The 26,051-nt window shown below is 36.3% G+C and overlaps 2 protein-coding genes across 3 annotated transcripts in view; one reads left to right on the forward strand and one right to left on the reverse strand.

Annotated features, from left to right (window-relative positions):
- LOC146000317 (maltase A3-like) overlaps positions 1-17,309 on the forward strand; it is a 29,749-nt gene extending 12,440 nt beyond the window's left edge. The window contains exons 5-10 of the mRNA XM_083137827.1: positions 2,109-2,371; positions 3,973-4,192; positions 5,136-5,349; positions 8,665-8,860; positions 14,657-14,821; positions 16,901-17,309. Coding sequence (XP_082993953.1) covers positions 2,109-2,371; positions 3,973-4,192; positions 5,136-5,349; positions 8,665-8,860; positions 14,657-14,821; positions 16,901-16,979 — 1,137 coding nt within the window. The 3' untranslated portion in view covers positions 16,980-17,309. The remainder of the gene's footprint in view (positions 1-2,108; positions 2,372-3,972; positions 4,193-5,135; positions 5,350-8,664; positions 8,861-14,656; positions 14,822-16,900) is intronic.
- Positions 17,310-19,532: 2,223 nt separating this feature from the next.
- The window catches only part of LOC146000318 (salivary alpha-glucosidase-like), a 28,165-nt gene continuing 21,646 nt past the window's right edge, over positions 19,533-26,051 (reverse strand). For both annotated transcript variants that reach the window (XM_083137829.1, XM_083137828.1), the window contains exons 9-10: positions 24,812-24,958; positions 19,533-19,690 (exon numbers count right to left, since the gene is read on the reverse strand). In XM_083137829.1, the coding sequence (XP_082993955.1) occupies positions 19,600-19,690; positions 24,812-24,958 (238 nt within the window). In that variant the 3' untranslated portion in view covers positions 19,533-19,599. The remainder of the gene's footprint in view (positions 19,691-24,811; positions 24,959-26,051) is intronic.

Consider the following 26,051-nt stretch of genomic DNA (forward strand, 5'->3'; position numbering starts at 1 on the left):
ATTCTTAGGGTCAAATCTGTTTGTTTTCAGAATTCATAATGATATTGTATGTATTGTACAGAATACGGTACATGTGTATCATAAAGTGTTATAGCTAGAGGCATGCATATTTCGTTTTTGACGAAAACACGAAATATGAAATAACACATTCTAATGTTAATTTTTCATGTTTCTGAAAGGTGTGAGGTGCATTTTTCTACCCTGTTTTGTCACTAAATGATGCCAAATAAACTGCAAAATGTGAAAGACTCTTAAACACGAAATTTACAGTTTATATATCAACGTGACACTTTCTGAAGTCTGAAGTATCCTGAGAGTTATTCAATACACGGAAAATTGAATAATTCTGCTGTAAATATTTGAGAAGCTAAAATGGACTCCTTTATACAGGAATAAACTTAATGGTTTAATGTGCTATTAGAAGGGATATGTTTATTTTGTGTAATAGTGCAGTTTTTAAATCAAATTTGGGATTATATTCACATTTTTTAAAACCAAAATGTCATTTTATATGGTGCTTTTTCATCGCTATAACAGCGAAATTTCATTTCATTTACTGCTTTTGAACCCGAAATTGACTGTTTTTGTACCGAAATTTTGCTTTTTTATTTACCAAAAATATGTGCCTCTAGTTATAGTGAATACTCTGATAACTTGATAACTACATAAATGTACTATTAGAAGGGAAATGTTTAAATGAACGGCCATGAAAATAGGCAGCTGGTTAGAATTGCGCTAGTGCCACATATGGGAAAAGCAAAGCAAAATCGGGACAAAAGTTGCTGATTCCTGTGCACAGGGTTGTGTTGCCTAGTTTGAGCATCAGACTGATCTCTCTCCGGTGCATACAGCTGTCATCCCTGACCTTTCGAGCAAATACTGTCAGTTTGTATCACATGGATTGCAAAGACCAACTCTTAAAGTTCAAATCACCAACCCTGAGACCTTCTGTAAACAAAACCACGTGCATGCAGAAAGCATTGCAAACTCATAGAAGTAAAATAATCCACACAAAAATCCAGCATTGTTACAGGACTCATTACGTAAGGTAAAACAACTGCCAATTTGTAGTATGGGATACGCTGCCGCAAATGGCATCTCACTTTAAACCCAATCAATGCTCTTTCTTTTGTACTTATTGCTTCACCTTTATGGTTAACTCTTTGCACCAGTAATCATTTCCCATAAATTTGGCTTCTTTCTTGCATGCGAATTGAATATATTTTACTTGCATTTTTTTAGACAAAATGATATAACATGCTAATGTATATTTCTAAGGTTTGATATGGATAGGAGTGTATTTTAAATTTGTTTGTAGATTTTATGTAAATTGTATCTTATGTAAATAGAATATATAATGGCCATTAACAGCCATATGCAATGCTGTAAGTCCAATAAAAATATTGATGATGATCAAAATGAGACAAAGAAAGTTCGTAAATTTATTGAGGTTGGAAACTGACAAGCATCCTAATAACGATTTTTGTTCCGCCAAATATAGTGCACTTCGTAAAATAACTTTGTGACATGGCAAGGCAAGATAAGTATTAACATTTTGTAGGAATATGCATTGTAACTTTCAATGAGTGTAGAGATTTGTGTATAATGATACTTTATAACATTGGTTATTTTCTAAAAATAATCATGTGAACAGCAAGGAAGTAGTTCCACTTTCAACATGGCGAGTTCTATGTGTGCGGGAAGGTCTCCTTGTTCAGTGATACATCGAATCGGCGAGACTTTTTGTTTACAGAAGGTCTCAGGGTTGGTGATTTACACTTTACAACAAGATATTTCACACACGGGGTTCTGCTCCGGTGTGACAGCAGCACAAACTTGTGCCACCTGCCTAATTTCATGGCTGTCCGTTTTAGTTTGTGTAATAAGTGTAGTTTTAAAATCAAATTTAAGAGTTATATTCAGCTTTCTAACACCGGAATGCTATTTCATATACTGCTTTTGATCCTGAAATGTGCTCAGTTTTGTACTGAAATCGTGATCTTTTATTCACCATAAATAAATATGGCTCTAGTCGTTACATAACCGAAATTTAATCTATGTGTACAAGATACAATCTTTTTTATCCTGTGTTAACTTTTGACTTGCAGAATATCCTGAGATTCTGGTTGGATATGGGAGTGAGTGGTTTTGAGCTCCACGATACAGAGTATCTCCTAGAGAATCCAAAGCTTACAGATGAATCTGCAGAACTAGGTACACCTGGCTCTGACGACAAGGCATACAGCTACTACGGACACTTGCAGACGTACAACATAAAAGATGAAGAGTCTGGTCTTGTACCACAGGCAATCGGCATTTTGAATGAACTCAAAGGTGTTCTTAGCGGTTACAGTGATGATTCTGGAAAAAGGTATATGAGTTTGCTATTCATACTCTAAGATTATGAGTCTCCCTGATGGCGCAGTGGTAGCGTCGTTGCCTTGTAATCAAGGGGTCCCAGGTTCCATACCCGGTGGAGGCACAAGTGGTTCGGATCCCACTTTAAACTGTAGATCCAGTCCCGATTAGCCTTTCTGTGCATAAAGTGGACTTAAAAAAACAACATCAATCTAAGATTATGAGGGCCTCCCCGATGGCACAGTGGTGGCATCGTTGCCTTGTAATCAAGGGGTCCCGGGTTTGATACCTGGTGGAGTGGTTCGGATGCCACTTTAAACTGTAGGTGGAGTCCCGATTAGCCTTACAGTGCATAAAGTGGACTTAAAATACCAACCATTCTAAGATTATGATTACAATAATGTGTGTGTGTGTTAACCCTTCTGTCCTATCTTTTTTGTTTATTATACACACACGCACAATGGAACCCATTCCAATAAAAATCTGGGTACTTTAATGTTATACGGACTACCTCATTTGTCACTAAGCAATATATCTTTGGAAAGAATCTATATTTTTATCAATTGTTGTGCTATTTCCGTGACACAATTTGAAATATCATATAATAATGTGACAACATGTTTGGTAGCACACTTTCCACTCGTGACGTTCACTTCAACAATATTTATGCTAAGAAAACCTAACCTAACAATGTAGGTATTCCTGTCTGGTGGTGACGCTTTCAATGAGCTTCTCTGAGACTTTTGGGAATGACAATTAACAAAAGGCTAATTGTATGAATTATATATTGTAAACTTTCAAATAGTGTTCCTATTATGTCCATAAGTGTTTCTTTTGCTTTCCCAGAAAACAGACTGTCTGAAATGAGATAGTCTGTACAATACTAAAGTACCAAAATCTGTTTGCACTCTCAAAGTCTGCAAATTTTAGTTATAATTCAACCAAATTTACTACTCACTCTGTTCCATAATTATTGTCCGGTACACCTTTGTTTGTTGTCTCATAATAATTGCCTGATATTCAAACTGTGACATTGGTGTATACAGAAGAAGAACATGAAACAAGGGAATGAGTCATACAACTTTACTACTCAAGGATCAGTACAAATTGGGCTTTCCATCTGCCTCTTTGTCTGTCATTTCTGTACTACCATTTTGGCATACCGGACTATAATTATGGGACAGAGGGAGTACTTAAATACAGTGGGACCTTAGTTTTAAGTTTTTTAAGGGAGAATGGTAAGAAAAACTTAAAATGTGGGGAAACTACAATCTGTTGGTTTTGTTTTCTGCTTTCTTTCTGTTGGTGGAGGAGATTGGAACCATGATGATACCATGAATGTATAATGTAGAAAAATGTAAAACTGAAGTTTCACTGTATCTGCAATTTTGCTTTGAAGTATTTGGATGCATTAGAGATTTTGATATCAAACCAAAGATTAATTAATTTAATATGATTTATTAATTGACTCAGGAGTATGGTGCTGATAACATCATCTCCCAAGAAATGTTTTGGGCCCCTACCTCTACATCCACCAACATGGAGGAACTTTACCAATTAAACTCAAACTGCATACGCATAAGTGACATCAATGTGTTAATTTGAATTTTGCAGGATATTGGCAACCGTAAACAATCTCCCAGTGGAGGACATTCTGGAGTATTACGGCAAAGGAAACGAATCCCGCATTATCGACCTCCCACAGAGTGTGAAACTTATCAACCAATTGGAATCTGGTTTCACTGCAGAAGATCTTAACAATTACATTGCACAATGGTTCGGAACCAATGGTTTTTGGAAGAATGAAGATGAAGGTTTCTGGCCTGCTTGGGTGGTAGGTTTCTATTTATTACTTGAAAAAACAAGTAGTGTTTATTTTGGAACAGGGAAGTGTGTTTTGGGATTTGATAGAGCTGAAAATAATGTAAGATGTTAAATTATGTATATCTGGCCTTTATGCTGGTATTAACAAGGGGTGGAAAATGGTCAGTATAGTCACTTTTTATCTTGGTCTCTGATGGAAAACTGTCAATATAGTCAGTAAAAGTGAGTTTTCTTCTTGGTCTGTAATTTCTCAATTTAAAAAAAGTTTGTAAAGTCTGTATTTTTTGTACTTACTGCAGTTCATAATTTTTTTATGCAGAAATTTCAGTGAAAAATGCAGGCTCAACCAGGACTCAAACACAGGTCTCTAGCAAACTGTGTAATTGTTTTTGTTATTCTTATTGTATTTTGGGGCATTCTTGGTGACATCCCAATACCGTGACTAGCAGATTTTTTCAGTGAAGTTAAAGATAAGGCATTCTTCATAAAAGTTTCCTAACCTAGCAATAATATTGAATATTTGACTCTCCTAAAAAAAATTGTATTCTTGTTTTAGGGATAGGTTTTTTCCTCTGCTTTGTCTTACTAACAATTTATGGACAGTTCATTATTTTTTGAGTGAAAACATTGTTTTATCTTTATAAACAAAAAAAAAAGTTATGCTATGACGGGCTAAGTGAGTGTTGGATGCCACAATTTTTTTTCTTAACGAATACCAGTTTCACTTTTAAAATGCTATTTATCGATAGGTTCTAATTAAATTTGTTGCTAAGTTTGAGTCGTGGACCAATTCATCTTCATGGTAATTTGTAAAAATGTTTAGGTATGCAATTTGTGCTATTTCTGTTACGTTAATACCCAATTTGGGTTATTTATCACTAATCCCAAATAATGAAAACAGGACTATAGTGGTGTAGTTGAGAGTATTATGAAATATTGTTTACTTGTTACAGGTTGGAAATTCCGGAACGTCTCGAGTAGCAAGTAGGTTCTCTCCGGATGTGGTAGATGGATTAAACATGCTAGTGATGATGTTGCCGGGTACCCCAGTGACATATTACGGTGAAGAAATAGGAATGGAAGATACTCAAGTTGATAGCGTCACTGTTCCAACAGTGAAACATGTTTCCAGAGGACCCATGCAGTGGAAGAACACTACAAGTGCAGGTAAATTGAATGTTTGGAGTTAAAATTTAAGCAAAGAATTACATCTCTGTCTTATGGAATTTCATTTTATCACTTCTTTCAAGCATGAAATCCATTAAATTTCTTCTGTGCCTTTTATATACCATGCTCATGTTTTGGACTGATAGTTAGGGAGATGCATATTTTGTTCCTGGGGAAAACATGAATTGTGAGATTGCACACTGTAATGTTTATACAGTATTTGAATTTATTGAAAGGTGTTAGGTGCATTTTCTTACCATATTTTGTCACAAAATTATGCAAAATAGTGTAAAAATTAGAAGTAAATTCTTAGACACAAAATTTAGAGTTCATTCACCAATATGACACTTCAATCTGAATAATCCTACAAGTTATACAAAATCACAGCAGTGGGCAATTTTTTCTGCAAAATTTGAGATGTAAAAATGTGTTTATGAAGTAATATTTTTTTCTGTATGTATGCATTGCTTTCATTGTAGAATTATTTCTCTTGTAGTCTACGGTTATTAGAAGCATAAAAACACAGTTTTCGTTGTGACGTTTCAGGAGAACCCTTCATCAGACATTTATTTTTAGTATGATTAAAGATAGTTACAACAATGGTTAAAAAATTTCAACAAAAAAAAGAATCAGGTATACAATGGATCTTGCAAATGTTACATTGTTGTAATGTAGCAAACAAGCAGTCTGTTTTATTATTATTATTATTTTAGAATCTTTAAAAATTATAAATCCCAAATATCATCAGGCAATTCAAAATCATCATTGGTTTTCTTGATCATCTTTTCACCATAAATATGTACAGTGAAATCTCGATTTCCAGAAGACCAAACTGAAAAAACTTAGATTTTTAGAAGTTTTAATTTCAAAATTGTTTTTAGGTTACCAAACAGTTTGTAATGTACATTTAATGAATACAAAATGAGAAAATCTGTACCGGATGTGGAAACCATAGAAATATATAATATAAGTTGTTGATGTTCATAGGATTATGTAGGACAAACAACAAGGAAAAAGGCAATAAGATGACACGAACATGATTTGGATATTGTAAATTTTAACCCAAGAACTGGTTTCTCAGCTCGCATCCAGAAGCATATGCTTAAAAGGAGAAGGGTTTTATGTTGCAGATGAACACTGGTGAAAATTAAATAATTAAAATGATAATTTAGAATCACTATGGAGTTTTCTTTTTCACAAATGGTGTAGGCCACGATCTTCAAAATTTAATGTAACGGAAAACATCAAGAATCTCTGTAAAAGCAATGATGATTTTGAATTGCCTGATAATATTTGGGATTTATAATTTTTAAAGGTTCTAAAATAATAATAATAAAACACACTGGTTGTTTAAGTTGCTACATTAGAACAATGTTTTGCAAGATCTATTGTATGACTGATTCTTTTTTGTTGAAAATTTTTAACCATTGTTATAACTGTATCTTTAATCATAACTAACTAACTCCCTAGCCTTCTTAAACCCGAAGGTTCATGGCTGCAGCAACACAGGCCTTCCATCTTTCCCTATCTTGAGCAAGTTCTATATACTCTTTTCCATCCCTACCGATTTCCCTTAGGTCCATCTCAACGTTGTCCCTCCATCTTCGTCTTGGCCTTCCTACAGGTCTCTTACCATCAGGTTTCGCAACAAGAATCCTGTAAACTCTTCTTTCCTCTCCCATTCGTGCCACATGGCCTGCCCACCTAAGTCTTCTTGATTTAATCATTCTAATAATATCTGGACATGAATACAAATTATGTAGTTCTAAATTATGTAACCTTCTCCACTCACCTGTCTCCTCATCCCTTTTAGGTCCAGATATTTTCCTAAGGATCTTATTTTCAAATACTCTCAATTTATGTTCCTCTTTCAATGTAAGGGACCAAGTTTCACATCCATATAATACTACAGGCAAAATTACTGTTTTGTATATTTTAACTTTTAGTTTCTTAGATATTAAACGAGGAGACAAAAGTTTATGAAGAGAGAAGTAACATGCATTTCCTGAATTAAGCCTACTTTTTATTTCCTCTTTATATCTTTAAATATCTTTAATCATACTAAATTTAAATGTCTGATGAAGGGAGCTTGTGTTCTCTTGAAACATCACAACAAAAAACTGTGTTTTTATGCTTGTAAGAACCATAGACTAGAAGAGAAATAATATGTATTAATAAACTGAACATACTCCAATAACTACACAATGTGAAAAAACACTACATATGCTGACAAAGCATTCCATGTTTTAGTAAAAAAGACGTGACGTTTTCATCCCTCTATCAGGATCTTCCTCAAGCTTGAAACAAAACTTCCTTTTTTGTTTTTGATTATTTCAAGTTTGAGGAGGATCCAGATAGAGGATTGAAACGTACGTTGTTAAGTGTAGTCTACCTTGGTGAGCATATGTAGTGTTTTTCTGTCATGGAAACAAGGCTTCATGAGGCCAGTTCCGAAAGTCGCACAAGTTGAACACGTTAAACGAGTTATGGTAACTGGCTGTCCCATAAGTGCTTCCGTGCATCTCGTGAAAGAACGAGATTCACCAAACGCACGGGCCAGGAGGCTGGTTTGTTCTGTGGGAATCGTCTGCTGCTTGCAGACCTCGCGCGTGCATGATGACTTCAAACTGCACTAGTTTGGAAAATTTCTTATAATTTTAACAGAGCGAAATGAAGCAACATGCGCAAGATGAGTGTGCCATAACTGTTCTTACAATGGGATTAAAATGAGTAATAGTGTTCACAGCAGAGTTTATTTCTGACAGGACATGCCTTCCTCTAGAAGCCATGTGGAATTATTTTAACACCAAAATACCATTTTATATACAGCTTCTCATTCGGAAATGTGCTCAGATTTTGTATTGAAATCTTGATCATCAACCTCGATTCTACGTTTTCCAAGGGGACCAAACTGAAAGAACTTAAAATCGAGGAAAATTTTATAGCATTGTGCTGTGTTAGGACCATCAAGATTGAATATAATGTAATGTAATGTAAAATCGAGGTACCACTGTATCTTCTAATATTCATCTTTGAGGAATGAAATATACATGTAAGCAAATTACTTTTTCCGCAATAATAACTTGTTTAACTCGGTGAAACTACAAATTCCCATGGGGATGGTTTCGAGGCCCACTGAAATTAATAGAACCATTACAAGTTTTGTGGGGAAAAGTGAGTAATTCACTTAACATGCATTTATTAAATCAATTCATGTCCTCAAGTTTTGAATCTTGAAAACTGAAAATGCAAATATTGCTCATATGACAAGAGAACCAATTCGTAACTCCTAATGTGCTGATTTTTCTTCCTTAGGTTTCTCTGCGAATGAATCCACATGGTTGCCAGTTAATCCAAATTACCGTACAGTCAATGTCGAAAGTCAAACAGGCAAGGATAGTAGTCACCTCACTATATATAAGCAGCTGATGAAACTTCGAGAGTCTCCTTCCTTAACATATGGAGAAACCGAGATGTCAGTTGTCAACGGTTCAGTGTTTGCCTTCACAAGGTATGATTTTTTTAAAAAGGTTTTGTTTATATTTGTGTAATGCTTTTATTTTCAAGGTTTCCAAGAGGGTTGTCCAGATTGGAAAAATTGTATCATTATTCATTAGTTAAAACTAGGAATGAAACAGATTAATCGGTGCTCTATCGGAATCTGCCGATATAAACGTATCGGTAAAATTACCGATTATTTTACCGATCTGGTATATCTATCAATTTCTTATAATTTAGTGCAAATTTCTGCCTTTTTGTTATTTTTATGGGTAATCTCCATGCCCTAATTTTTGAAAAAGTGTATGTCTAAAAATGCAACTTCTTTTTCAGTACAGTCACCTCAAAGCACACATTTATTAAGGAGGTCAATGAGCAATTCAGGTTCTTCAAGGACCATTTGGAATTTTCTATCAGTTTTTTACTGGTATTGTTCAAAATTTCATATCAGACCATGAAATATAAAGTGAAAATGTCCATTATCCAAATTGCTTGCCTGCCCCTAGTTTTCAAATATGGTGCCATGTCATTTTTATGTAATGATAGTGAACAAATCGTTTATGATCAAATTTTAAATAATTTTTTACTATACATCTTAGCTGTAAATAGAAAAGTGTTGATGTAATTTAGTTGGCCAAAGTATAAAACTGTTTTCATATCGCGTAAGTTCCAAATATTTTTTCATACCATACAGTGGTGACAATCACGAAGCGTTAATAGGGCTGAGCAAATACCAACAGACTGTCTCCTGGAGTAGTCTGCAACTTTGCGGAATCTGAATATTCTGGACATTATGCAAAATCCATATTTTTCACTGTTGATGTGAGCAGAAATTGATTTTATGATTAAACGGTTATCTAATGTATAATTCCAATGGATGAAATTATATATTATAATTTATAATTTCTGAACTACTTTGAATTGCTATAATTTTCTAGTATCTCTATTGTCATCAGTGGAAATCTGTAAGAGAACTGGCATTGGTATATGTTCAAAGTAGCATCGACTCAGCACTAGATACTAGACATTCGTTTTACACATTTTGTTCAATATTTGTGATTATTCTTAATTGGTTTAACTTTGTCATACTATGCATTGCCTTATATGTTTCTTTCTGTCTTACTATGCTATTTTCATCGGACATCATAGACTGTGGTAAGGATATCCAAGTGTTAATGGACATAGGAACTGGTAGCAAATAGAATGCTTTCATTCTGTGCAAGCATGGCTGAATAATGCTCTTGCATGTACTGTTTTTAGCTGAACACGTACCATCCTGTTCAGATACCAGTTTATCTGAAAAGAAGCGTATGTATATACATGTAAATCATGGCATAGTCATATTATAATAGTGATCTTTTAATAACAATTTATGGACAAAATAATAGCAAAGTGCTCTGTATGACTAAGCTTTCATCCATTCAGAGTTCAGGTAGACCGGTATAAAAAGATATATACGCCAATAGCAACAAAAGTTGAGTAAGCAAAAATCCTATGTTCTGATAGAAAAGGTAACTTCACACTCGTATATTTAGAGTGTACATGTTATATTCTTCAATATAACACATTTGTGGATATAGGTTACACCCTATTAGCTATTAATTCGTACTGTATCAATATCAACCAATAAAAGCATATAATGTTACTTATCCGATACATGTATAAATAGTTGATATTTGTGTGCACGTTCCTGTGCTTTTGTTATTTTTTTAAGAATACAGTATATAAGTTTTATTCATTACCATAAATTATGGGGTAACCACAAAGAGTAACAGTTCAGTTATATCTAGGCTTGTTGACAAATATAAAATTAGGTTTGTTTGTTGTCAACCACTGGATCTAATGAAATCTTGTACGAGGGTAAGTGAATATATTAGTCGCAACATGGAATAGAAAAAGTTGAAATAGTTACCTGATGAAATGTGGTTTATTTTTCAACATTTAGGCACTTGTCCCAGCATTTCACGAGTCCCTCAAAGCCACAGCAAAGGAGGTTTGTGGTTGGTGTCGTAGCCAGCTGGTACCCTCCTGATGGACCTCCTCCATACCCTGGAACCGTTGGACCTTTGAATGCCTGGACTTTTATTTATTTATTTCCAAATTTTCCTCTTTCGAAAAACCACTGTAATATTCCAAAATGTGAATACGTACTGACTACGTAAGTCTATTAAAGTATTGACAATGTCTAGACAAAAGCAAAAGTGAACCACACGAAAATTTGCCAGAATGCTCTTTAACCCCTTCCCTGTGTAATTTTCCGACAAAATGCTTTCCCCCTTTGTGTACTTTTTTTTCTGAGTTTGCGTCGTAATATTTTTAAGTAGCTACTGCTTCAGCACAATTCATCCGAGTATCATGGTTCATACGTCGTCTATCTCTTCAGAATAGAACAGGCTTTCAAATGGTACCATGCACATGTGTACATCAAATATGAGGAAGGGAAAATCGGGAATAATTAAGGAAATTTCCCTCCGAAAAATCACTTTTGGTAACTTTGGGGCACCCTCAACAGTCTACCTTGAAGAATACTATGGTGTATATGTAATGTGTCCGCCAAGTTTCATTGCAATATCTTCAATAGGTATGAGGGATGAGGGGAAAAAAATATTTTGCAATCCTGTTTGACAATACTATTAGATACTAATCGGGGATAATTTGGGAAATTTCCCTCCAAAAAATCCCTTTAGGTAACTTTGGGGGCACTCTGGACCGGCCCTGGATATAGGTACCCGATTATAATCTAAGTTGAAAAATACTATGGTCTATACGTAATGTGTCCGCCAAGTTTCATTGCAATATCTTCAATAGGTATGAGGAAAAAAATATTTTGCAATCATGTTTGACAATACTATTAGAAACTCAAAAACAAAAAATAAATCGCCAACAGTTCAAATAACGCAACATCAAAGAAGAAAAAAAATGTACATAAAGCAACTGACTAAATGCGGCACACAAACGAACTCACATTTGCACTTTGTCAGCATAACACAAAAATAGTTTCTTTCCTCTGAACTACTACTTCTTCTTATTATTATTTGTCGGCACTGAAAATCGTGACTAAATAAAAGGTCGTTGTTTCTTCAATAGCAAAGCACATGTTTCACCAGCAAAAGACGTATTATTCCGTTCAACACGGTTACTTCAGTCAGATGTTCACGGGCGTAATATTACGCCCAACACAGAATAAGCTATAGTGACCAAGGGTGTAATATTACGCCGAACACAGTGAAGGGGTTAAAGTATTGACAATATCTAGACAAAAGCGAAAGTGAACCACAGGAAAATTCACCAGAATGCTCTTTAAGTAATTCAAAGCTCATGCAATTTATCAATATCAATTTTTCGAAAAGAGAGGATTTTTTGTTTTAAAAAACTGCCTTGGCATTAGCCAAAAATCCAGTTGAGTCTTAATATGTTGGGGAAAGTCAGTAAATTTCCTAGTAACTAGATTGCAGTCGATTTTTAATGTGTCTGACAGCCTAGTCATTAAGAGAACTTAGCAACGTGCTGCACATATATCAGATGCTTATGTCTTCAGGGAATTAGAGAAAAGTTTATGAATATCTTCAGTTCATGCCAAATGTATGCACACATTATTTTAATGCAGAGGTGCTGCTTTTTGTATTTGGTAGCTTTCGTCATGTGAGTAATTGCATACGTAAAGTTTAGTGTTTCCGCAGACTTCGTTAACTGATGTGACGTTGGATGGAGATGGCAGGGCATCACTGCTTTGTTTATTCCCAGGTGGCAGTTACAGTGACACACTACCTTCTCCATCTCAGATGCCCCATCGTCAGTTAATGAAGGCAGGGCCTTTGGAATTAATCAAAAAACATCCAAATTTGCAATGTGGAAACACTGACCTTTACATATGCAATACTACAACTGTGTTTACCGCATCCATCATGAATGTGAACTTTCATTTGTTGCTTGTTTAGTTGCAAACTCCATTGTCTTGATTAGCAGAATGTGATTGAGCATGAATTGTAATTGTTTCAGGTTTTAGCAACTATAGATGGCCATAGTAGATGATAGTAAATAGATGTTTTATCATTTCTGTTGTGCGAATTGTGTGTGATCTTATGTTACACCAGAATGTTGTAACTGCTTTTGTGACTTAGATAAGTCAGTGGTCTATTCATAGCCAGCGAACTTATACATGACGTAGTGATATGCAGGAACTACTTTCATTCGGTGGTGAATGTTTTTGTGGGTTGCATGAGGTATGTCAGGGCCATGGAAAAAATACATACATATTAGAAGACCTGAACTACCAGCTAGAAGAAGATTAGATAACACAGTATAAAGTAAAAAAAGTTAAATCGACTAACATTATTCATTTAACCTCCCCTTGTAGAATGACCAAAACTTAGTATTTTGATTTTAAGATTTGAGATACAAGAAAGAAGGCTGCAATGTTCAGTTTGAAATATAATAGTTTTTACTTTGTTTTATTTGCCATTTCGTCTCTATTTTATGCATGGTCTCATCTTAACGTTAAAGTATTTGGTCTAGGAATTAATTCGTGCGGTTGTTACGCACACATTGAAGCTGTAGTTCAAACACAAAATACATAAATACCTTAAGAAAAATATTGTCCATCGCGAGCCACCACTTTCGCCTATCTGTCAGGCAAGTTACGGATTCTGTGGCGAAAGAAGTCCTCATCCTTTGAAGCGATCCAGTCAGACCCCCATTTTTCGATATCTTCTGAAGAAGTTAACCGCTGTCCAATCAAATCGTTATTCATGCAATCGAACAAGTAGTAGTCCGAAGGAGCAACATCTGGTGAATACGGCGGGTGGGGTAAAACTTCCCATCCGACATTTTCTAAATAGGTTTTGACCGGTTTTGCGACATGTGGACGAGCGTTATCATGTTGAAAAATAAGTTTATCATGTCTGTTCTCCCATTCTGGTCGTTTCCTGGCCAGAGCTTGCTTCAAATGCATTAATTGTCGTCGATAACGTTCTCCATTAATAGTTTCACCCGGTTGCAGCAGCTCATAGTACACCACACCTTTCATATCCCACCATATGCACAGCATAACCTTTGCACAGTGAATATCTCGTTTCGGTTGTGATGGACCTGGTTCAGATGGCTTCACCCAGGCCTTTTTTCGTTTCGGGTTCTCGTAATGGATCTACTTCTCATCGCCAGTAACAATGCGATGCAAAAACCCCTCTCTTTTCTGTCTTTGAAGCAGCAATTCGCAAATGGTTTTTCGTCTTTCAACGTCTCTGTCTTTCAATTCATGTGGAACCTAATGTGACATCTTTTGAATCATTCCCATGGCTTTGAGGCGTTTGGAAACTGTTGTTTGATCAACGCCTAATGCTTCTGCAAGTTCTTCCTGCGTTTGACACGAATCCTGATCGAGCAATGCTCTCAATTCTTCGTCTTCAAATTTTTTTGGCTGTCCAGGTCGCTCTTGGTCTTCCAGGCCGAAATCACCACTTCTAAACCGTGCAAACCACTTCTGATACGTTCGCTCAGCTAGCGCATGGTCACCATACACTTCCACCAAAATACGATGACTTTCGGTAGCACTTTTCTGCATGTTAAAGTAATGAAGCAGAACACCCCGCAAAAACACTTTATCTGGCACGAACTGCGCCATGTTCAGTTGACTACAAAATGCTGTTGTTGACGCGTCAATCAACTGCCCTATACTACGAACGATACGCTCATTACGCCATCTCTTGTCCAGGTGCACAAATTAATTCCTAGACCAAATAATAGTATAGTGAAATTGTTACCTTCATATTATTGAAGCATTATTAAAGTGCATTTTTTGTTTTCCCTACAGGTTCAAACGAGGTTCTCCGGGCTACTTAGTGGCATTCAACCCAAGTACCGAGGATGTCAGTGTAGATTTCTCCAAATTCCGAGGCATATCAGAAGAATTGACTGTTTATGCTTTAAGCCATCATTATGCAAATCTTGCTGCTAGTGGCAAGGAAGTAAAAGTCAAGTTAGTATATTATTTCTAAACAATTTTATATTTTCAAGCATTTAATGCATGTTAAAGTTAGTATACACCAGTATAATAATTTTTATTACTAAGTATTAACTTTGTCTGTGAATTGATCCCTTGATCTTCAACTACATGGTGAACTACAGGTAACCTCTATATCAGGGTTTATTATTTGTTCTAAAAATGTTGCACAATGTAAAGTTGTGCTGACCTCCATGGCAGAATGGTTAGCACAGCATGCTACAACACCAGGGGTCCCCAATTTGAATCTCTGCCTTGACGTGGGTGTTCTATGCAAGTGTCCCTTCATCCATTTCATCACTCATCCTCATCTTTGTGATTAGCCAAAAGTGGATGAAAAGTGAAGTAAAATAAACAAAATCAATCAATCAATGTAAAGTTGTGCTACATGTTTCTTAAACTATATGTATTTGAGATTTTTAGATCTTATAAAGAATTTCTGTAAGACTTATATGGATTGTAAGTCTTAAGGTTGTATATTTTGCTTGTTTAATTTATTATAATTTTGCCAAATTAGCTTCAGGTATCATAGAATTAAGTGTAAAAAAATCATTCACCATCATAAATACTCAAACCACCTTAATTCTCGTGCAGCCAATCTCAATGTAGGCTGGCAAACCATTATTCAAATAGTAAATAACAAAAAAAAATGTTACTTGTCCATCTGGAACAACAGCACAGTATACAAATTTAGGTTACTGAAAATTAAACAGCTGGGTGCACTATTCTCACCAGTTCTGTTGATTTTTACATGAAACTTCTTTAGAAACACCCTGTTCTTTTACTTGGGCCATTACACTAGTATGACGAAGAATAACTCCTACCTCATTTTGAAGTCTAATTGCAATTTGGTGTAAACTCATTCCTCTGTTCTTCAGTGCCATGTCCTTTATCTGCCTTACTTGTACCTCAATTTTGGTCCAATGTTTGTAGGGACAGCATGTTTTAACCTTCCTATGAATTCTTGTTTTTACATTAACACTGCAGTCTCCCAAGATGTAAGCGTTCAATATCCCAGAACAAGCCAAGTGAACTTTGCAAAATGTAGGCTTGCAAGTCCTGATTAGCCTATCTGTGCATAAAGTAAAACAAACTATGACTTGACCACCTAGCAGAATGCCTCTGAATTGTGTATATGTACAAGGGTCGTTCAAGGTTGACCAAGACTTTCGTGCGTAAAATATTAATGAATCAATGTAGCGCTGCATTACTTTGGTAGGACAGACCATGATTCCTTGCAAGTAACCATGATCCTTTGCGACGCATTTGCCGCATGCGCACTAGTGTAAACAAAAATGGCAGCAAGTAGTGTATCTGTTGCTGTGGAACAGCGGTGTATAATGAAATTTGTCGTGAAGGAAAAGGTGAAACCTGCTGAAATTTGGCGTAGACTGCAAGCACAGTATGGTGAACAAACACAGTCATGGGCAAGAGTGTACGAATGGTGTCATAAGGGTTCCCCTCCAACCCAAAAAAAGCAAAGTGCTGCTGTCTGGTGGCAAGATTTTGGGATTCCGAAAAGGCCTGGAATGTTGTCGGAAAATGTCATTCTTCTCCATGACAATGCCAGGCCACACGCGGCCCATTTGACTCAAACAACATTGGCCAACTTGCACTGGGAGGTTTTACCACACAGTCCTCAAAGTCCAGATTTAGCCCCAGTGATTTCCACTTGTAAGGGGCTCTTATAGAGCATTTGGGCAGGATGCACTTCCAGACAGATTAGGAACTCAAGAACGCTGTCCTGCAGTGGTAACGACACCAACCTACTTCTTTCTACGCCAAAGGCACCAAGGAACTTCCGCAACGATGGCAACGGTGTCTGGATGTTCAGGGGGAATACTTTGAAAAACTGACATAGCTTGGTGCTTCTATGTATGTATATTTCCTGTCTAGAAATAAATGTCTTGGTCAACCTTGAACGACCCTTGTAGATTACATGTTCCACATATGCCTTGGAAAATAAAACAGTCCCAAAATATTTCTAACAAGTCTTGTGTACATTTAATTCATCAGTGTATTGATACTAATCCTTTGACTTTATTTTTTCCTCAGATCGTTGGTGCCCACCAATACCGTGCCAGTGCCAGCCAAAGCATCTATTGTCTTCACGTTTGTCCAGAAAAATGAATAGTAATAAATGCACATAAATACATATATAGAACACAATACGGAAAGATAAATCTAGCCAGTAATTGTTCTTTTAATGTTCCATTGAATCAAATGGATTGAGCATTTGAAGTTGTTCAAAAATTTATTTTAAAAAATATATATTTTATTAATTTTTATAATGCATGCGTAATTTTATTGAGTAATATTTTTACACTATGTTGCTTTTCCGCAAGAGAAAGTAAATAGTACTTTTAACTGCCATAAAGACATTCCTTTGCATTGGGTATTGATGGATTTTGTAGGAACCTTTTATGTATGCTTTTGGAAATATATATTGGTGGTGCAAGCAATATGGCTGACTTTCATTGGTTTATTCCCACTGAGGTTATGTTGCAATGATTACAGTACTTGGGTGTGTGTTTTCTGGAAAGCAAACAATTGGTCTTCCCAACTCTCATCAATATTCATTTTTGTGGAATAAATGACGTGGTTGATAATAATTAGATGTAGACCCAAGCAAATTAATAGAATCTCTAAAATTAAGTTTCGCGGAAGAAGTTGGGAACTCTCTTCCGTCTAATTACTATTTTCATTAATATGTTTGGGTGGATTATAAGGTATTAAGGGGAGCCTTGCCAATGATGTAATGAAAATGTCCCAGGTACAATTCCCAGTGGAGGTACATACTGGTTTGACAGTATGACTAAACTCCAGATTTGTAGTATTCTATCAGGTACTTAAGACTGCTACAGTGTTCATAATATTAGTGGTCAAATCTTGATAATTTTAAAGCAAATTTCGAGAATTCGGATATCTGGTAATTATTTATCAGTCATCTGAATATTTAGATTTAATTTAGATTATATCTTGCTTCCAAGAAAGATACAAACTTCTAAATGTAGATATGTCATAACATTTCTTGTCCTATGAATGGGGAGAAATTGCTGCTCTCTTCTGGGTTTTGTTCAGATTACAAAGTACTTTTTTTTATTATTATTTGCTATCCAATCGTAATTTATGTAGCTACAACCACTTTTTGCCTGGTGATACACCTAACTTTTTATTATAATCGAGATTAATATTTAATACCCCTCCTTTTCCCATTCGTGTTAACAGAAGTAATTCTTATATATTCAGTGGAACCTCGATTTTACGTTGAAGAAGCTGAAAAACTTAAAATGGAGGAAAATTTTATAACACTTTGCTATGTTGTGACCATAAAGATTGAATGTGTAATGCAGGAAAATGTAAAATCTTCGTTCTGCTGTGTATGTATGATCACAAATTAATACACCACAGTATTTTTGTAGCTCTTGACGATTAACTTGACACCTTTATCACTTTTATCATTATAGCAAATCAACCTAAGAGTACCGTATTATGTACGGAATAATTCGGACAGCCAACATGAACCCATACAGGGCCATTCCATGATTTGGGACACTTGCATTGATTTTTCATGTTTACGGAACCTTATGTTGTATATCATCGTAAAGCTTAAATTATGCAGTTTCTGAATATGGCAACATTATTCCATTGACGCTAATGTGCAATGCAGTTCAGAAAAAGAAAATAATAATTAAAATGTATTACTGGCCAAATAATAAGATACATATGGAGTATGTATTACTGCCCAAATAATATGATACATATGGAGTATGTAAATGCCGTAATGGAAAAAAATCTTGTGCTGCTAACAGCTGCTGCTCTTCGGGTGGAATTCCTGTCACATGGAATGCATATCAGCAGTATTTGTTTGGCGAGAAATAACAGAAAATAACTTCCTGATCACTGCAAATTCATAACGTAATTTTGAACTCCCTCTCTGCTTTTACAGAATAAATAAGGTGGTTAAAGAATAAAAGCTTTGGGATGATAAACACAGTGAGGAGGTGGCATGGGTTGGTGACTCATTGTATACACAAGATGATATGCTCCCATTGGTCCACATAGCAACAGGTGACTCAGGTGTCATTCGCTCTTGATTGGCATAGCAGCAGCTTTACAACTTACAACTAAGAGAGCCATTTGTTGAACCTGAGCATCCTCGATGGCACAGTGGTAGCGTCGTTGCCTTGTAATCAAGGGGTCCCGGGTTCAATACCTGGTGAAGGCACCTAGTGGTTCGGATCCCACTTTAAACTGTAGGTCCAGTCCCGATTAGCCTTACTGTGCATAAAGATGACTTAAAACACCAAATCAATCAATCTTGAACCTGAATTGTACTGTGCATTATGTACGAGATATAATTGTTTGTCGCTTTTCCCCAATCAAAAACCAGGGTGCACATTATACACGCATAAATACAGTATTTTTGTAAACAAAAGCAGTGCCTACAGGTATAAAATAAGTACCCAGTGGGGAATTTATATGCGCAATCAGTTTAGCACCGCTATTGGGAACTATTTTAACTAACTATTTTTGGCAGCAGTTTGCAATTTGAATAAGTACTGGCATTGACATGTTGAAAATGACACTGGCTCAGTTCTCGTATATAGGTGGATGCGTGAGAATATAAATCTGAAAGCTGTACTATATATACTGGTGAATGAGTAAACTTTTTTTTATACAAAAATTGTATTTAATACTTGCAGTATACTATACAGTTGGCATTTTTCTAATACTATATGTAATACTTGAGGTTATGCTATGGGGTCTTGAAAATCTGGTATAAAATCGAGAACAATTCCATTCTTGCTTCCAAGTGTTACATCTGCTGTTTCAATGCTTGACCTGGAAATACAAAAAAGTTATTTTAGTATTTTTAAATTTAGGGCACTCAAACATGATAATCAGTGCTCTGTGGAACCATTGTTTATATGATATCAGTTAGGCTTGAATTAACTGATTCCCTCAGGATACTGACCGGGTGAGTTCTGGAAAGGTTTCCAAGCTTCCGAGAACTAACGTCACTTCTCTTCTGGGTAGAAGATCTGAATAACCTTTGTGGAAACATTTCCAGAACTCACCAGGTCGATATCATGAAGAGAATCTGTTCATCATTCATAGCCAGGAAAGCCTCAAGACTTATTATATCCATTCATGATATACTGCAAATGTGGTTGCTATGAAACGTATGAATACCAGTGTAATACAGAAGGTTGATCCATCTATATGTGTCAGATTTTAAACCTTCACCCCTGCTCACAGAATCAACCGATCTGAATGATTCAAACAGCAGGTGAAAGCCAAAGGCCTCTAGTATCGCGCCAATTTCGTGTGTGTGTGTGTGTGTGGTGTGTTCATCATGGCTCCCAAGGTGAACCGGTTTTGGGGAGGCTACGTCGTAGCACTTTTCCACGCCAAGTTTTCCGTGACACAGATTCAAAAACAGTGCAGGGAAAATGGATGTGCATTGGGGTTAACGACCATCAAGAACATAATTAATCGACATAAACACCACGATGTTCCAGCACTTCGTTCGCCCACAAAGGGGAGTAGAAAGCGACAGTGTACTGCGTTGACTCCACCTGTAGCTCGGAAGTTGCGCCAAATGGCCCTACAGGAAAACCCTCCTACGCAACGTGTGATGGCAAGACGAGTGCACTTGGCACAGTCAACTGTGAACCGCAACCTACGTGACAAATTAAAGCTCCGGATGGTGTTTAAAAGTCGTGGACACTTCCTCACTGCGGCCCATCGGAGGGAGAGAAAGACTCACTGCAGGCGCCTCTATGAACGCCATCTATCCGGGAAAAGTGGAAGTTTGTTGCCACACTCGATGAAGCATGGATTTATCCGATTGTGGCAAAATTTGACTTCATCCGTCAGTGCAAAGCAAGTTTCGCGAAGGGATTTCTGGTTGTCAGGGGTACTGCTATGAAGGCAAGTTAACGATTCGGCAGGTGCCTAAAAACTGCAAATTCAACTCCGCATTTTATCAGCAACATATCCTCACACCAATTTATACAGACGATCTGACCCGTTTGTATGGAAATGCAATATATCAGGTCCGTGTGCATATAGATAAGGCCTCATCACATACATCTCGTTCTACACAGATTTCTGCAACAAATTGCGGCAGACACCGGCATCCAGGCTATTCCCTTCCAGGACATACCAGTGAAGTCACCTGATGCCAGTCCCATGAATTTTTGCAGGTTTGGCCTATTGAAAAGAGCACTTGCATGTCGTTGTGTCACCACTGTCCGTGGCCTCTGGAAAGCCTGCCCAGGAGGAGTGGCTCAAGATTCCTGTTCCTGTACTTCAACGGAGCCTCCTACAATGGAAGTTACGGTGCAGGGCTATTGCCAGACCCATAGTGCTCACATCGAGGGCAACCGCTGGTGGTCCCGTGGTTTTTCCTAAAGTAGGTGAGACGTCAAAATCTGACACATACAGAAGGTTCAACCTTCTGTATATCTGGAATGAAGATAAAATCTTACACAGATATATCTAAGTCCCAGCTTTGAACCCTGGTTGAGCTGCAATGTTTTCGCAACAACGTCATGGGGAGAAATGGATTTTGTGATTATACGTATTATTATCTCAAGTGAAATTATGAATATTTTAAAATATAAACTGTTGGAATGATATGGTGTATAGTGTCTCAACCTTAAAAGTCAGTATAGAGTAAATAGAGTACTTCCCTCTCCCTCTAATACATGAGTTTTGCCAATACCTCTGTCCTCAACCACCGCTGCATTGCGAGATGTTACAAAATTTACAAAATGTAATAGTAAAAAATTTCAAACAGTGAAATCATTATCCTGTAGAGTATTTTATGCTCTATTTTCTGACGGCATTATATAACCTGTCATAAATTAATGTGATCTGAATTTTTCATAATTATGCAATTTTGCAAAATGCTTAATTTTTTTCTAGTAAATACTTCAAAAGCCATAAATATTAAATCGCTTGAACAACTTCGCCAGTTTTTTTTCTACGGGATCTATGATGTTTGTAGATATGATATTCTTCGCCTGAGTGAATTAATTTGCTTACTAGGAGAGTTTTATATATATACATTGGATATTTTGTATAAATCATCAGACCGTAACACGAAAAAGTTGGTTAGCGAGAAACTTTTCGGTTTGTCGCGATACACATGCAGACCAAGCGAGAAAAGTGTTGACCATTGTTTGAAGTTATTTTTAGAATGCATTGTTACTCCACAGCACCGTTATTTATTCTGCAATTGTAGTTTGTTTATGCGAGCTGTCTCACGTATCAAATTCATTGCGTGCCACCAAGGTTACAATTCAGTTGCAGGCAGGTGCCCCGGTTCGTAGTAAGTACAGTGTGCTTTATTTTTCGTGAAAAATGTATCTTAATGTTTGTTTTTGCATTTATTTAATTTTGTTTATGTAAAGGATACAACATTCAACGAAAGAAGTAACAATAGTTGCGTCGTGTATTACACATATAATGCAAATGTAAAATGGTAAATAGTTACGTCGAAATATAAACATTTACATGCAAAATCTTGAGGTAACTATAGTTTGTTTTTTTCCAAAATGCATCAAATACATAGATTTTGATGATTTCCTATACGATATTAAGGAAGTAAATTTGTCACAATCATTAGCGATTAACAGCGACTGGCAACGCCGCGCTCCATTTAACCCATACTGACTTTTAAGGTTGAGATGCTCTATAGTTCCAATTGAAACCTACATTAAAATGTATAAATACTTGGGGTTGCTTTGAATTGTTGCAAGGATGAGTCAAATGAAATCCTTCATTTGTTTTTTTGTTTCTTAGCTAGTAGATTTCTGTATGTAGGGTTTCTGCATTTTAGCACAGACCTATCGCTGATCTACATATATTTTCAAGTTTGAGTTAGTGCCTTATACCTTAAGAAAAACAAGTCTTTGTGGTCCACGTGCAGTCACACATGAGACACTGTGAAGGCTTTTTCACACATCTGCCTGGGATCTGAAGCCATTGTTGAACTTTCTCCTCCATTAGTACACTTGCTGCACAGAGATATTGAATTTTCATTTGCCAAGAAATTTCTGTAAGTTTTAGGCTGACAGTGGGAAAGAAACCACTCCCATCACTGGTGCAAATGTGTAGAGAAGGTGCCATCTTTAAAATGACATTTTGAAGTTCACTTGATTAGCGTTGCAGCCTTGAGGTTTTTTTGTACATAATAGATCAGAGTGGCTACTCTTTTCTTCCTAGACGTGAAAAATTGCAAATTTTATGAATCCCAAATCCCATTGAATTCATAAATATTTATAAATGCCCTGAGGCAAGTTTTTCACTGTTTAGCTTTTATTTTTATCGAGGAAGGAAAAGGAAACTGCATGGAGAATAAAACAGAATTCTATCAGTCCGTTTGCTTTGTCAGTGTTCTTTGCAGAACAATCTATCTGAAGATTATTGCAAGATAAGATATCTTCAAGTTGATAGTTAAATTTTGAGTTCTCATTAACAATTTTTCATAGATTAGTATATCCCGTAATAGAGAAAACATCTGCTTGTACCCTTGAATTTTTGGAAAGTTCACCTTGAAAACTTGGAATTCTACTTGAATTTTATCATGGTCCTAGAGGGGCCACCCTATAGTTGTTGATACCTCATGTAAATTTGAACTGTATACAGTCCGTCCTACAATTTTTATTGGACATTGAAGATTTTCATTTGACTCTTGTAGTACAATTTCAGATTACTGTCATCAGTATCGGGAATAGGTAGGAATATCAGCACTGGTTCAAAATGGAATCTGATCATTCCTAAATTATTCTTAATTTACGAGGCTTATCAGGAAAATAAAGATTCAAACACATTTGCACGTTAGAGGAAAAATGTGTACCAAAGTTGGCAACACTAACAGTAATCTTGATCCATACGAGGAGGATTGGGAGCGAGTCGTCAGTGCTGGGCTGAGTGTTGTGCGAAGAACACGCATTGGAAATGGCAGCAGCAGTACCGAACTGTGACTAATGTTTTTGCAGGTACAAGGAAAGCATCCATCGTAGAAGAGGGAGATGCATTCCTGGACTCCATAGTGACATGTGATGAAACATGGGTGTTCCACTATACGCCTGAATCCAAGCAGCAGTCACTGCAGTGGCGCCATACCCATTCTCTAAAAGCCAAAAGATTCAAAACCTCACTTTCAACCCGCAAGCTGATGGCAACCATTTTCTGGGATCGCCACGGCATCCTACTGGTGGAATTCATGCCTCCTGGAAGAATGATTAATGCTGAAACCTACTGCCAGATTTTGAAACATCTTCAACATGCAATTCAAAACAAACGGAAGGGCATGTTGCCACGTGGAATCCGCTTTATTCATGACAACTCCCAGCCCCATTCAGCAAATGTCACCAAGGATCTGCTTGCACGTTTTCAATGGGACGTTATTGAACATCCAGCATACAGCCCCGACTTCGCACCCTGCGATTACCATCTGTTCCTGTACCTAAAGAAACATCTTGGTGGGAAACAATTTGACAGGGACAATGAATTCAGGGAAGAAGTCACAACTTGGTTCCAGATGCAGGCGGCAGATTTTTACGATTCTGGGATACAAAAACTTGTTCCGCATTTGAACAAATGTTTGGAAAATGGTAGCAATTATGTGGAGAAATAGCCTCTGTACCAGTGTATCCAATGTAGCTTTAGTTGCGTGTAATACATTTCTTGTATATCTTATTTTTTGTTTGTATCTTTACTTTCCTGACAAGCCTTGTACTATAAGAAATTGAATGTTTTGTAGAATGTACTACAAACTTTACCTGTTTTCAGTGATAACTATTTAAATATTAAAGCCAAGTTACTTGTGAAAAATATAATTTTATTTGCCTGTATGCCAATGACTCAAAACATTCTTTTGTGGCAATGAATAAAATTATATTTTTTTCAAGTATCACAGATTTACGTAAGAGGTGAATAATTATTTACCTATGCAACAGGTTTTGTTTGAAGTCACTACTTAACGTATAGACTTTGCCATATTGTGCCATATGCGGAAAGTCGCTGAAGTCAACTTGCACGTCTTCATCTCCAAAATTAACAGCCACCAAATACCCTGGCAAGCCTTTCTTTACCCTGTAACAGAAAGTCAGTTTTACATTTTAGCTTTCAGGTGGCTTTAAAGGTGATGATTTGTGAATCATGTATGTATAATTTTTGTAAAATATTGAATTGTTTCTTTCTAGTGACATGTCTAAACAGGAAATTTACAGATCTTGATGTACTCTCCAATAATTTTTTTGAACCGATTCTAAGAATTTCTACATCATAAGCATCACAAAATATTTTAAAATGATACAGAAACATTTTCTCATATTTATGAGAAGAAATAGATCTATAAGATTTCAAATCATTACAAGAGAATAACTTCAAAACCACATTTGTTAGGTTTTCTCCTTTCAGCATGATACTGTACTGAATTAAACTTTCCAAAGGTAAAGGTACCCCTTTGTGTGTCAACACATGCCATGAAGGCATATGGGGGTGATGTGGAAGTAGAGAGCTCCACATATTTTTGATCTCAGGCCATAGTTGTGATGATATGATCAGCATCACTTCCTGTCACTTTTATCCCCCAGGTACCCATTTATATGAGGCTGGGTGGGCCTCGGAGCTGCACAGAAACTGGAATGACGGGAAAAATTCCTGTTTCAGATCACCTGCCTTGCAATTCAAACCTGTGTAACTTTCCAAAACTAGATCAAATATTGATTTGTTCTCAATAAATAAATAAAAATAAGGAATGGAATATCGAAATTGGTTTAAATATTAGAATTTTAACAATTCTGATACTGCTTTGAAAATGCTTTTTTTTTCAGACAATGGAAAATGGATTCATCACATCTCTAGTTATATCTCATTCAATGTGAGATTTTTCTTTTCTCATAAATTCTAATCATTTGTTGCTAATCTCAGGCTACTAAATAGAATGAAGCTGATATATATAAAATAATTCAAGCACCAGATATACATATTACCCACAAAAACGGTTCGAAGTTACAGTGGAAACTCGATTTTATGTTTTTCAGGGGACCAAGCCGCAAGAACTTAAAATGCGGGAAAATGTAAAATCTAGGTAAATTTTATAACATTTTGCTGTGTTGGGACCATGAAGATTGTATTATAATGCGAGAAAATGTAAAATCGGGGTTTCACTGTATAGCAAAAT

The sequence above is a fragment of the Lepisma saccharinum genome, chromosome 16 (genome assembly GCF_977018435.1).
Source record: "Lepisma saccharinum chromosome 16, izLepSacc3.1, whole genome shotgun sequence".
Lineage (NCBI taxonomy): Eukaryota > Metazoa > Arthropoda > Insecta > Zygentoma > Lepismatidae > Lepisma > Lepisma saccharinum.